We start from the raw sequence: 14,767 nt of genomic DNA on the forward strand, positions 1-14,767 counted from the left end.
CAAAGCATTTGCTTAATTCTCACCAAAAGAAAGCCTAAGTATCCAAATCCAATATATTTACAATGGGAAGACTGTTTGGAGATATTTGCCTCCCACTGATAGAAGTGAAGCTCCTTTAAGAGCACTGGAAGGACAAAAAAAAAAAAAAAAAAAAAAAAAAAAAAAAAAAAAGAGCCTTCCCCCAGACAAATTAAATGACCCATGACAAGAACCTGGTTTTGCAAGACTTGATGACTTTGTATGGGAGTGTAGGGGAAACTTGAGTATTTTTCTGACCATTTGAAAGTCTGAAAAAACACTGCTGCACTTTTAGGTGCTGAAACGTTACAATAACAATCTTTGAAAGAGCTGTAGTGTAATACGGGAACAACTTTAGTCGCAACTGCTCTTGGACTTGAGGGCTGCTCTTGTCCAAGTAAGAGTTTAAAATTGCTGAAAACAACCATAGCTAATCAGAGAAGGCATGGACTGTAAAAGTTGGAACGTCATTAGGTATTCTGCTTTCTGCATACTTAATGCACACCCTATGCCACCATAAACATTTAGGAGTCTTCAGGATATTAAAATACCTTTGACAACGCTAACATAAAGTGAGAGGAAAGGCCTTTTCGTACAGAAATGGTTCAAAACTCACGGCATTCATACTGAACTGCCCTGGTTATTCATTAGTTATGTGCAGACCTGCCATGAAACAAGACGAAATTGAACTATTCTCATATAAAACACAGGCAAAACTATTAAGACACATGATGCAGCAAGACAATCAGGATTGTCTCCTGTCCTAAATTCCTGCAGGACCCCAAGTTCTCATCAGTGGAAGAATACAGGACAGGGAAATTTAAAAAAAAAAAATAAATTCAATCCACAACGAGATAGTTGTTAAGATAAGAATCAGAATATATTTCTAACATAAGTTCAGTAGCACTGGCACTTTAAGACATAAATCCCAGTGTTCATGGAATCCTAGGAATCCTGATTGGATTCCTGATTGGAAGTATGGTTTGTTGTTGGGGTTTAGATTTTTCCCCTTCCAGGAGAGGGGGAGCCTACACGCATGAGGAAGCACTGGATATGAGGCAGAGGCATTGATATTCTGTGCCCCCCAGTGAGTGTCATGTATTTGCACATGTATTGATTGATGCCGAAATTAGTATTCTGTGATTTGTAATTAGATGTAGGAAGCCAAAGCACTTCTGGAGGTTTTTGATGGGTTTTCACACAGTTATCTTAATTGCCAGTAACATTTAAATATTAAGGTAGGGAAATAAAGACATGCTGAGAGATACTGGCAAGTATATCCTCTTTTATTCCTGGTTTTCTGCTCACATTTGATGGAAATGCAACCCTACTCTGTACAGAGACGAAAACACCCTACTTGAGGGTAGTTCATATTATGTATTTGAAAGACTTAGATGAAAGAAATTATTTTTATATGCTTCATTTACGTGTTTTGCTTTTAAAATATCCAACCAAATTGTGTAGCACCCTAAAAATAAATAAAAACAAAAATATTAATAAATTCATAATTTACATTAAAAGCTCTTGCACCTGTACATTCAGGCGCATTAGAAAAATGGAAAATTAAAAGGCCCTAATCTTTACTTTAAAACCAGAGCCAAACCACATGAACCAATCATGTTTCTACTGAATTCCACTAATAAAATTGCAATCAATCTACAAAGGTATATCAGAAAGGGCATGAGACAAGGAAAAAAAACCTACTAGTGCTCATGTCATGAATAAATCTTCATTGCAGGCTGAACTGCACCAAGGGTGTTGGTACAAGAAAGGTTTTTTTACCTGTTACTGTCCTCTAGGCCCCACAAACAGATTAAAATCTCTCAAGTATAACTATTTTTATGCTCTACAAAGCATTTAATAAAGGCTGCTGGTACAACAAAGAGCAATACAGGCTTGTCTTTCATCTCCAGGAGCTGACATCAATGAACAGCAGCAGCAAAAATTCCTACAGCTTAGCCTACCCAAAATGCAAATAATGAATTATTGTCCGAGCTGTTTTGATGCCAAATTTTGTCAATCATAAAATAGTAATAAAAAACAAAGAATGTGTATTTTTCAACTATGTATGAGAAGTATGTGAAGAAAACTACTAAAAATATAGTTGTATTCTGGAACTTATATACACTTTCTTTTGAGTATTTTTGGAGCTATGCATATTTTTTTAAATAACTTTTAGTTAATTTCTGTACTGATTAACACCAAAAACCCACAGCTCTAAGCCTACCAAAGCTCCTCTTTAACTACATCTAAACCAGTGATCAGATCCAGATGAAAAAAGCTTTTATGGTATCCAGGACCCCCAAAACAGAACCCCAGACCTCCAGACACAAAAAGTTTATTTGCACAAGGAATTCTACCCCTTTTTTTTGTGCCCTGGATTATTTCGCTGCTAAATGGATTAGTGCTATGAAGATCCTCAGGCTACAGCCAGGCCAAGCAGTGCTTGTGGCAGGCAAGAGAGGGCTGAGGGTATTCCCTGACATGATTAAAGACTTTCCCCATGGCTGATTGACATCAAGAGGTGAGGACAACCAGACACAATTGGCTTCTAAAAAGATTCTAAAAAGCCTCAAGTGCTCTCAGGTGTTTTGTTTTCTGCATCATTACCCTGATGCTTGTTATTTATGGTCTTGGTCACTTCCTGACCGAAGGGGAAGGAATTTAAAATGCATATGCAAAGCAATGAAAATATTTGTTTTTCTCACACATCATGATGCTCTGGCAAATATGCTCCAGCACCTTCAGCACTGTTAAGTGCCTTTGAATTTGTCATTCAGGGGAGAACATGTCCAAAAAAAAGACCAGCCAAATGCTGTTGTTTACTTGTGAACATTTGTGATCTGATTTGACCACAAGCTGTCTCTTCCAGTGGTATAAATGAAGGAACAGCTGTGTGGAACATGAATCAGAAGTAATCGCTGTACTATTAGAAAAATGGTGTACAGTGCAATGCATTCCTGTCAAACAAGGCTGCTGCAACATCTGCAGACAGATTTTCAGGGAAGTATAATTCTATAAAGCTAAAGCTAACTATAGCTAACTGTAATTCATAACACAATAGTATTTGGTATGCTAGCCTAATCTGAGAGCTGGAGGACCCTGCATTATGCTGCCATTTATTCCTGAACACACTGCCCAAATAATAAATTGCTTAATTTTACATCAAAATAACTCTGTATTTTTTTCAAGGCAAAGGGGATGAGCGGAAGCACAAGTATGAAACTGTAAAAGTACACGACTGGAAGGGGAAAATAATTCAGTTTTTTGTCACACAGTTTGTCAACAAAAGGTGTGTTGGACAACTCTGACAAACTACAAAATAACTTTTCACAGAGAATTAACAGAGTAGCTATTTCCATGCATGGATTTAACATCACTGCTAAATTCTGACTAAAGACTTTTGACTTTTGTCTATGAGAAAACGTGCATCTTATTTTAATGTACAGCAGCTTCTATGTGACACTCAGTAGTTTCTGTAAATTCCCCTGACAGCTAGCTTCAACAGCAAAAATTTAGACAGTGCTCGCAAAACCTTCTCCAAGGTACTGTTATTAGTAATGCAATTCTGAATGCACAATGACCACAGTATCTAATCAGAAGAACTGTTTTGTAACAAGAGAAAGCTGTCCACAATTGTTCTATAAATATGCTGGCTCACCTCAACTGACATCCGACATCCCTCCCTCACAACTGAAACTCCATCTCCAAACAACTAGTTTTTATATTTTTGTAACAATATGCTCAAATGCTGTCAAAATCCACAAAAACTCAAAAAATAAGGCTCTTCACTTCCTGAACAAGGAGAGATGAGTAAAAGCTAAGCTAATGGGAAAACTATTTTCATTTGAATTCCAGGAATTGGATTTTACTTGCTCACTCAAAAAAGCACTTAAATGAAAGGAAAAAAAAAAGTACTTTTTAAAGCTAGATTTACAATAGTTAAGGCTTTTGAAATTTTGTACTAAAATAGTCATCCACAGCAATTCTTATATATAGATAGAGTCTGAGGGAGAGAAATGTCCAAGCTTCTCATGCCCGGCTCAGACTCTACACATCCACTGATTTCAATTCAGTTATTTCTCATATACAGTAAACCAGAGTATGTGACAGACAGCCCATGTGCACTGACTTTATGCAGTGAACAATATAATGATTTATTCAGGTGGCAAACATAAATAAAGGTCACACTTTGTCTTAATATTTATTTCATGGGTCAAAGACCAAACACTGAAGTCAATGTTATGATCAAATATGCTTAAAAGTGAAAATTCAAAGTCTCTTTTGGGTTGGTGATTTCATTCTCATTGTGGTCAGGAAATACAAAATACTTACAAGCTTGTAGCTGCTTCAGTTTGCATGAAAGTATTAGAAAAATCAGGAAATACCCCTTTTCAGGTTGTATTTGGATTTCTGTGTTCTATTTAGGGAAAAAAATGCATGGTAGAGGGTGCAAAGCCTACCTCCAGATGTTGGGCATGTGGCAGGGACACTTTTTATCACACTTGAGGCCATAAATTCCCTCGGGGCAGAGCCTGGTTTCACAGTGCTGGCCTGTGTACCCTGGCTCACAGAGGCATGCACCACTGATGTGGTAGCACTTCCCACCATTCACACACTTGCAGGTCTCTGCACAACGCAGCCCATAGCTCCCCACAGGGCACTCATCCTGGCACCTGTGAAGCAGAAAAAAAACCTCCAATAAGCAAACAAAAAATTGTTGTATTTGCCATGAATGACATCATCTGGAGGTTTAAAGGAAATATGGTTTATGAGGAATGCCTTCTACTGGTCAAAAACACCACTTAAATAAGAGCAAAAATCTGTGTAACTTGGAAAAATCTTCAGGAGATCAAACACCTTCTTTTGATTTTTCTGACAGATGAAAATGAAAATCAATAAAGATTTGAGTTTAAGCCACATTGGGAAGTAGCAATGTTTTTGTTGCTGTTTAAGGAAAATATATCTTACAAAAGAGACTTCTTCACCAAACTTCTTCTCTCTCACTCACCGAGTTTTCAGAAAACAGCCACTTTAGCCAGCAGATTTATTACATTTTATAGATGGAACACATTATTTTACCAAAAGATCAGTCTGTATCCTTAGCCTGACTACTAGAAAACAGAGCTGCAGTATCCTGCTTCTCAAATTTGCAGCTAATGAACTGATGATTTTCTGGATAGCTATTTCATTTGGCTGTGTCTTTAGAGTTTCATTTTTTCAGCTCTGTCTTTCCTTTTTTCTACAAAGGAATTGTTAAATTCTGAGTGCCAGTGATGTTACAGATTGTAAAAAAAATACTACTTTATAATATGACACATTATTAATAGTTCTTTTTATTTCTGTTTTTTCTTACAAATTTGGTGTTTTGGTTTGTTTTCAGGTATGACTACTGGTTCATTACATATGAATTTCAAAGACACATGATACAAGGCACTGCAAAATGTAACAAATTAGCAGACTCCTCTGACTAAAGTAAAATGGGACATGTTCATTTTATGCTTTTGCAGTCTTTTTCCCAATCTCATGCTGACATCCAGAAGTTTCAAGATATTTGTAACTGTCCTAACTGAGGTCACTGATAAAATCTTATAATAGTAGAGCTAATTACCCTGTATCAATGTTTCCTGATGAAGTTTTACAAATAAAGCTGTGAAAGAATTTTTTTCAAATGGCGACCAGGAATAGCAGCTAAACTAGACAAGAAGTTAACCTTGGTTTTTTGTTGTTGTTGTTTGTTTTTTAATTTAACTTGTAAAAACCATCTCTTTGGAAGGTAGTATGTTTGGCCTACCTCAGACACTGCCCATACAGTTCTCTGACATGAAATAAGGATCAAGTCTACAACCTTGCCACTGACTCCCTCCTGCCCTTGAAACCAATCTCAAAAAATGAAAGAATTGAAAATACAGCTGCTTTTGCAGGAAAAGAGGGAGGCTGCTTAAAATACATGCAGGAAAACATTCTTTCCACTGCCTTCAAAAGTGATGTTTCATTCTACTATCTTTCCAATCTTCCAGAGCCAACTTACAGCCATCAGAAAATTAAATGTTTCATTTCATTTGAGTGGAGCATTTTCAGGAGACAACTCTCCAGCCTGCAGCCTTTGAAGAGGGATTGAATGACCTTCCCTTGCTGTTGTGAGTGCTAGACACCGGCACAAACCCAGGAGCCACCCTCCTCACCCCTCCAGCACAGCCCAGGCTGCACCATTCTGCAAGACACTCCAAGTGAGAAAGACTGACAAGAAGTGTCAGAGCACAGCAGGAAAACAGTGAAAGTCAGGAGCTCCTTTACAGGAAGTGTTCTTTCACATGGTCTTTCAACCTGCAACCCAGCATCAGCTGAGTGACACAGCATACATTTTATCATGAAAATCAGCACTTTTGATCATATCTCAGATACTTTCATTGTTCTTTCACCAGCTTCTTTAGTTCCCCTCTTGTAGCAGAGCCTTCCAGGCTCAGCAGCCTGGCAGGAACGGGTTCTCCTTACCGTTCCCCTGTGTAGCCTGGGCTGCAGTGGCAGTGACCTGTAGCTGAGTCGCAGGTCCCGCCGTTGTGGCACTGGCACTCCTGGGAGCAGTTCTTCCCATAACGTCCCTCAGGACAAGGCTGACCACAGACCATGCCCTGTGAGTGCAGAAGAGAAACCTTGGAGTTGGGACTGCAGCTTGAATGGACAAAGAAGAAACGAGGGAAGATCACCAATATCCTGTATTACTCTCCCAGTGCTGATCTCGGAAATGCCAGACCCTTCTCCAGCTTTAAACATGGGGCATGTTCCAGCACTAGAGGAATAATCTTCTAGGATTTCCATGCTGGAAGTAAAAGCTCATGAAAAATCCTCCCTCTAAGCACCTGTGAAAATGCTTACACATGTAAGATTAACTGATGTCAAGCTCTTCCCAGCTTATTTATCAGGAGTAATATATATCAATATATCAGTTCAGAGCAGGCAACCTGATAGCAAGGGAAGACAATTTGCAACTCCAAGGTCAAGCCTTCCTTACCTACCCTCTGATAAAAGGGAAGGACACCTAAAGATAATGTCAAAGATCTGATGTCCCATCTCCTCCCCAACACTGAACACACTATCCAAAGGTCTGGACTTTTTTCCATCCACACTGGAGATACAAAAATGGGCACAAACTCCATTAATAAACACAATGGTGTCAGATCCCAATAATATCAACTTACACAGAGAAATCAATGACTTCCAGGCAAGATCTAAAGGATATTACCTTGTCACAGCACAACTCATGTCTTTTGCTTCTCAGAATCTGATACAGTTAAAAGGCAGTGCAAAACTGGAGCATTTTCAGTAACAGATGGTTTTGCAAGAATTTTATTTCAGTCCCTTATGCTAAAATATGTTTCTCATTACTCCTTGCTACAAGCAGACTGCATTTGCTATCCTCATTTGCTACTCCTTGGTTTTTTTTTTCCTGTCGAGATGTACAAATATGGAAGTTTTGGAGGGGTTGTGGGGGTTTCAGAGGGCGTTTTTTTTACCATCCATCCTGGCGGGCAGGAGCACTCCCCGGTGATGTGGTGACAGACGCCTCCATTCTGGCACGGGCACCTCTCCTCACACTGTGGGCCATGCTTCCCGGGCGGACACAGGTCCTCACAGCTGTGCACAGGGTGGGGACAGCACAGACACCCGTTACCACAGGCCCCAGATTTGTTTCCAGTGCTATCAATATCAGCTCTTCCAGCCAAAAGAGTAGAGCACAGAGCAGCGTTACACAGAGAGATGCACATCAAATGTTGTGTGGTATCCACACAATGGATCTAAGGAAACAGTGGTATTCTAGGAACTACTCATTCCCAAGACATCTCTTCATATATAGTTTAGTGCTCATTCACCGCTGCTGACACAGCTCTGGAATGACCAAGGCCAAACAACTCCATGTTTCAATGCCATCTCCCAAACCTGTGGCCAGACTGTGATGGCCAGAAAGAACCCTTTGCTGCTCCTTTTTTGTGCGTTTTAACGCATCTGGGTCAAAGCTTTTTTTCTCTTGGCCACACAGCTGAATATGCCCTGCAACATAGGTTTGCCCAAACCTGCTTGCTCAGAATGGAAGTCTATCTAAACTCTTCAAAACTTGTATCCCACTGCCCCCAAAAACGACACAGCCATTGCTTACAAGGCACCAGTGTATCCAGGGGGACACTTGCACTCGCCGGTGGCATGGTCACAGGTGGCTCTGTTCTGGCACTGGCACTTCTGGTGGCAGTCGTTGCCGTAGGAGCCGGGGTCGCAGCGCTCCTCGCAGCGCCAGCCCTTGAAGCCCGCGGAGCAGTGGCAGGCCCCAGTGATGGGGTTGCACAGGGCCCCATTCTTGCACTGGCAGCGGCTGCTGCAGTGGGGACCCCAGTGGTCACTGTCACATGCTGGATGGGCAGAGAGAGAAAAGTGCAGTGGTTTTAGAGCAATTTTTACCGTTACAGCATTGGTGGTGCTGTGAGTTGGCTGTGCAACAAAAAGAAAGAAGTCATGAGATTGAAACAGTTATTCCTCCTTGGTCCTTAAGGATCGTGGCAAGCAGATCAGACTTCAATTATGCCATTTATGCAATTGGTTCTTCTCAAGAAAAGCCAACATACATTTAGTTCTCAGCCTCGTTATAAAACACAAGGCTGAAAACTAAAGGCATGTTCGAATCCCTTCATTCTCAAAACTTTTCATTATGACTCTGCCATCTAACCATGAATTTCCCTTTATAGAGGCAAGTCTTGCTAACTTAAAGAAAATGTAGGTTAAATCCACCAGCAACTCTCTGAATCCAACAAGGAAGTTGCAAAGCTTGCTCAGTGTAGACTTACGATTTTGGACACACCAAAGAATTCCTACTTGTTCACGTAATTGCAAATATTTCCTTTGCAATCTTGCAATATACTGACAGGGCAAAAGAAAACACAAGAAGTACTTTACCAGGCAATAGGAAATTAACAACTACATCTGGATGTTACAAATACGGCTAACCAATGTGTCTTTACGATCATTCAAATCCATCTTTTCTTGTCTGCCACAATGCATCCCATTAACGCCCTATAAGCAAACAATTCAGAGGGTATTTCAGGATCAAAAGAAGAATTTAATGTTGAGGAAGAAATTTTATCCTATAAAACACAGGAGTTCTGTAAAGAGCCAGAAGATTAGGGTCACCTGGAGTTCAGCAGGAATGTGTTAATCATATGGTCAAATGATCTGATTTTATTTTTATATACTGTTGATAACAGCAGCACAATAAGAAAGCCTTAACTGCAGCAACTATAAGCCCAGGCTCTCCTCTTGGAGACTGACAAGCATTGTTCTCCCAGTCTTCTCCTGGGGCAAAAAAGCCAGGCAGAGAACAGGCACACTTTCCTAGACTAATGCAAAGTAATTCAAGAATGCTCCTCAGGGTAGGAATTATTCAGCTGTAAGAGCTGTTCACCCAAGCTACACAAATAAAAGGAATTAGGTCTTTTCAAGAATGTACTCCATAAGGTTGGTGGTTTTTTTCCAGGATAGGTCACTAGAACATGCATCCATAAATGGAGATATTGTGAGCACTTACACACAATAAAACGCAGAGCAACAGAAATAGTGTTATGTATTATAAACACCCAGCAATGCTGCTGGGCCATAAGGAGAACTGCCCATCTTATTATTTGCCTCTCTCTCTAAAGATGTATAAGTTTTGTTGTGGTCTACTAGAGTTTTGTAACGCACTGCTGCCTGATGCAGCACACTGCATCACTCAAATTGCCTTTTGCAATGATAACTTTCAGCATTTTAAACATGTTTGCATAGAGTAGAACGTATACTCCTCCTGCTGAACCAGTCAGGAAACTAGTTATTTTGGGATATAAAAAATACATGTACGGCTGTCAAAATGACATGTTCTGTCATGACAGAGCACAAACCCCTATATTTTTTTTTTCTTTTTTCATTAGCACGTTATTCTGCATTCAGATGAAAGTCTTCTTCCTTTCAGACAAAATTTCAATTTTTGCCATTCCTCATGGAAAAATCAATTAATAAATCAATTAATAATAACAATTAAAAAATAACTTTTAAAAGAGCCCTGTCCTGACCTGTCTGATAAACAGGAGAATTCAGACTGATGGCCACACCACAACTGTTCCAGTGCAGAGCTCAGGCTAGGATGGAGGCAGCCAGAACATGCCCTTGCTACAAAGATGGGACTGGCAAGAGAAGATTTATTCTTGGTTGGGAAGTGAGAGACCGTGTTCTTTTACCAGCTGCTGGGAATGGGGCATTTGGTGCAGCCAGCAACATTCCTGCAGCTTCCTGAAGACCACGTGTAACAAGTCTGAGAGCCACAGGGACCAGAAACTTCTCTTACCAATCATCCAGCACCCAGTGTCACCTGGGGAGGATGCACTGGCATGACTCTCATTATGTTTTCAGGTGATCATTAAAGTAAGAGCACATCCAACAGCTGCCAATAGGATTCCCAGCCTCTGGACCATTCTCTCTTAGCAATGACCAAGTGAAAAACAAATACTGATTTTGCAATCTTTCATTACATTCTAGTGGTGGCCCCAGCACGGTGCAGCTTTGCCACAACCGTTCCCACAAGGTCTGTCACCAGCCTTCCATCCACCTCCGACTTATGGACAGAACTATGGAGAAATGTGCAGGATTAAGGAGAATAAATAATAATACTGAAAAAGGTGGATAAATCATGTATTTTACCTCTATGTCACCCAAATGATCATCAATAATATTCTCCACAGGAAATGAGAATGATTTGTCAGAAATTGATGCTCAGTTTACTACCAGAAAAGAAGGTAAAGGGTACAAATGTTTCCTGTGATGTGTGTGCATTAAATTTAATTAGTTTTGGAGCTTAATTTTACCAATTATTACATCAGACTATTTCTAGGATTCAAACACTAAGAAAACTGGGCTGGAAGTCACACACATGTGCTAATTTGGTGGAATGAGACAATCTTGGAGTTAATGATTACTGCCATGTAACAGAGTGTCAGGTGGAGTTTAATTGGAAGAGTTCTGGTCACAGGCACACATGCACAAGGCACACATCACAAGCAGGCATCTGCAAAATCCTCATACACTGATTTTCAGAGCTGTGATACCATCTCTCTCAGCACAAGGGAAAAGGGGAGCAATGCATAAAGACAAGAGAATGTTCAAAATTATTTCAGCACAAGGATGGTGCCTTGTGCTGAAACCAACCCAAATCACTCCTGAAAAATCTGAACCACTCGGAAATGCAAAACCCAGCCAGTAAACCAGCATTAACTTCCTGTGTTGATCCTACAGAACTGGCCTATTGTTGTTCTGTCTTACACAGGACACTTTCTTTACAAAAGACCCTCTTTGCCTTTCACACATTATATTCAACCTCAGGTTTTTTTATGTATTAAACAGAAGAATTAGTTGGTCTCCCTGTCAGCTTTTGTATTAGATTCACAGGGTCCTTTCTGCTTTCACCTTATGCTGTAGGGGAAAAAATAAAATACACATAAACACCACGTTTAACACTGCAGTATTAATGTCACATCTTGTAATCTTTTCCTTTTATTATTAATCTGTAAATATCTTTTTTGTCACCACAGTATGCACTGTGAACATCACACAATGCCCCAGACACAGAAAGAAGACCTTTGCTCTCTGCTTTGTTGAGCAAAAGCAGGAATTCACCTTTGGAATAAGAGCACTACATTGCATAAATTCCCTTTAACATGAGCACTATGGTACGAATCTCTAAGCATATGCAGGTCTACCATGATAAAAATTCTTGCTGACACTGAGGGCCATGTGACTCAAGAAACAGGCAGAAGCTTAAGTATCCAGTGGCATTAAAACCACCTTTGAGAAGACACTGAAACCTGTGATGCAAACTGCTACCAATTTAGGGCCTTTTATAGCTTCTTTGAAGACGTAAAGTTCTCCTGTATAGCATATGATTTCCTTGTAAAAGAATGGTAATGCACATTGTTACTGTGCTGGGCTAAATGTAGTTTTATGCAAATGTGATTTACAAACTGGGGTAGTGGGAGCCTAATTTTTTTTTTTTAATTATTTTTTTCTAACAGTCTGGAACACATGTAGAATTTGGCAACTACTTTATTGCTCTTTATAAGCAAAAAAACACTTCAAACTAAATACGGTCTCATGCTTGTAAGGTTTTCTCCTGGCTTTTAAAAAGTGTTGATTTCATTAAAGGGCAACAGAAAAAAAAGTGCAAACAAGTCCCAGTTTATTCCTGATAAACCCACCTTCACCACCCAAAATACTGCACTTCTCTGAAGGCTGGCCTACAATAAGACACAAATAAGGCTATCAGATCAAGCCAAAGAACAGTTCAGAAGAAAAACGTCCTCAGACAATCTAACTTGCAACTACCTTTTATGTATGCCACAATTTCCCTTATAACTTCATACTCAAGCCAGACAATGCTTATTGCAATGCTGTTTTTAAAGATCACTTTTTTTTGTGCCATTGTGGGGAGAGAAGAACTACAACAAAACTAAGATTTACAGTTCTTGCTGTCAGTTTCTCGCAGGTGTCCCCTATGTAGCACCAAGGCAACTAAATGAGATTTTAGTCTATCTTACCCATCTTTATGCAAGACAAATTGCAGTGTGTTCTTGGAAATACATACCACTGTTTGAAAACAGAAGATATTTTTATTATTTCATTAGGGTTATGTATTTTTATGGCCTCTTAGAACTGCTGGAAACAAAATTCCCTACCACAGACAGCAGGGAGTGAGTACTCCCTCCCTTGGAATGCAATATTGTGAAGTATAAATTTAAAATAACATAATACTGGCAAATATACATATTCTTATCTCTCTTCCTTCAAAACTCCCAACAGAGTTTCTTCAGAAAGTTTCAAGCAACTACAGCCTTTCTTAAGTGAATGGTGATTTCCCTTGCTTCAGCATGCAAAACAAACTGAAGCTGCCCATACCTTCAACATCTTTCCTCCCTTTCCCTTTCCCTTTCCCTTTCTCTTTCGCTTTCCCTTTCTCTTTCCCTTTCCTTTCCCTCCATCACAAATAACCAATCACAGACAGTGTGAGTTAAAAAAGGCCAATATTGAGAAAACTTTGATTTATCCAAAGGAGTACTCCACTGACAGTCTTATTACTACATACAAGACTGTAATCCCTGGACATGCCCCAAGGTGTGACTTCCAAGACTCAAAAGAAGGGAAATTCATTGATTTTCTAAGCAAAAATATTGATGTTATCACTAACATCTATACTCACATTACCTCTACTGGAAAGTCTAGAGAGTGTTCTTGAAACTACTCTCTGCTATTTCCATCTGCAGATGATTGGATAGCAGATTGCATTTAGAATATTTTCTAAGGTTTCCCTTAGAATATTCCTGCAGGATACGAAACAGATAATAATAATTCTCCCAACTGGAATTTAAGCCAAGTAAAAGTAAGTTCCTGCTGATTTTGAAAACTATAAATATACAAAAGTGTGTTTTAAATTGGACAAGATGCATTATGCCCCTAATGACATCAGCCTGTCTGTCAGCCTGGACAGCAAATGTGAAACATGGCACAGAAACTTCAGAGATGAGTCAAAAAAGCCAAGAAACAAAGACTCTGAAAACTAGAGTCAAAACATCCTGTAGTATCCCTTCAAAGTATTATTTCATAAAACCATGGTTTATTTTCCATGTAACTTTCTTTTTATTTTGCTCTGTTCTAGTCATCTTAAAATGCCATGAAAATGGCACACACATATTAAAAAAAAATCTTAATTTTCCTTCAGAGAATCGCTCATCATAATTATAAAATACCAGTATCTTTTACTAAAAGACCTACTTTACCTACATCCCAGACACAAAAATGCATGGAATGTTTTTTTTTCAAAATCCCATTTCTATTGGATCTGGAATTTTCTTTCAGTCTTTTGTTTCTATCTGATTGCTTTTGTTATACTGTAGGGTTTTTACCCTGTGGCATATTTTTCATTGTTACTTTTTGTTTGTGCATAAGAAAGGATTTTTATTCAAAATGCTAAGCTTAAACTTAATTCAGGGGTTTTTCTTGTTTACTTTATAAAAGCCTTTTGATGCGTGAAGTGGAGGAACAATGAAAATGTGTTTTTCAGATCTTATGGAAGACTGGAACTATATGCCTTTCACACGCCATAAATTTCCAAGACTCTTTAAAGTGCTTTTGATAGCAGAACACAAGGATGGATAATTGATAAAGAAAACACACAGAGATGGTTGTTGGTGTTCATTTTATCATGTTACTGAGATAAAACCTCTTAAAAAGAATTATAATTATATGAAAAGTTTTAAGAACCTGCTTGTACTACATCCTGTCTGTGACCCTGATTTTGCACAGATGTCGTTGTAGAACCATAACTTAGCTTTTTCCTTTTTTTTTTTTTTTTTTTTTTTTTTAATGGCTTGAAGGTCATCTTAGTTGTTTTCTCTAATTAGTCACAAACGGTATTCTTCGCATCCTTAAAAACCTACTAAGTGAGCCACTGATAATATATAAGCCTGCCAATATATAAGGCAGATTGAAATGAAATCAGCACTAAAAATACTTATGCACTGTTACTAGGGAAAAAACCAAACCCACAGACCTTAGTCAAAAAATCAGCTTAGGAAAACAGCACAAATTACTGGGTTTCCAAAATGGTGAAAAGCAGAAACAAGAAGTTTCTCTGGTCCAGAAAATATTTACAAAGCAATAAAACTATCAGCATTTACTGGAATGC

The 14,767-nt window shown here is 39.0% G+C and overlaps 1 protein-coding gene across 1 annotated transcript in view; it reads right to left on the bottom strand.

Moving 5' to 3' along the window:
* The window catches only part of MEGF10 (multiple EGF like domains 10), an 81,717-nt gene that overhangs the window by 34,784 nt on the left and 32,166 nt on the right, over positions 1–14,767 (bottom strand). Inside the window, exons 6-9 of the mRNA XM_066340066.1 lie at positions 8,174–8,420; positions 7,533–7,653; positions 6,514–6,650; positions 4,482–4,694 (exon numbers count right to left, since the gene is read on the bottom strand). Coding sequence (XP_066196163.1) covers positions 4,482–4,694; positions 6,514–6,650; positions 7,533–7,653; positions 8,174–8,420 — 718 coding nt within the window. The remainder of the gene's footprint in view (positions 1–4,481; positions 4,695–6,513; positions 6,651–7,532; positions 7,654–8,173; positions 8,421–14,767) is intronic.

This window comes from Sylvia atricapilla, chromosome Z, assembly GCF_009819655.1.
Source record: "Sylvia atricapilla isolate bSylAtr1 chromosome Z, bSylAtr1.pri, whole genome shotgun sequence".
In the NCBI taxonomy this organism is placed as follows: Eukaryota; Metazoa; Chordata; class Aves; order Passeriformes; family Sylviidae; genus Sylvia; species Sylvia atricapilla.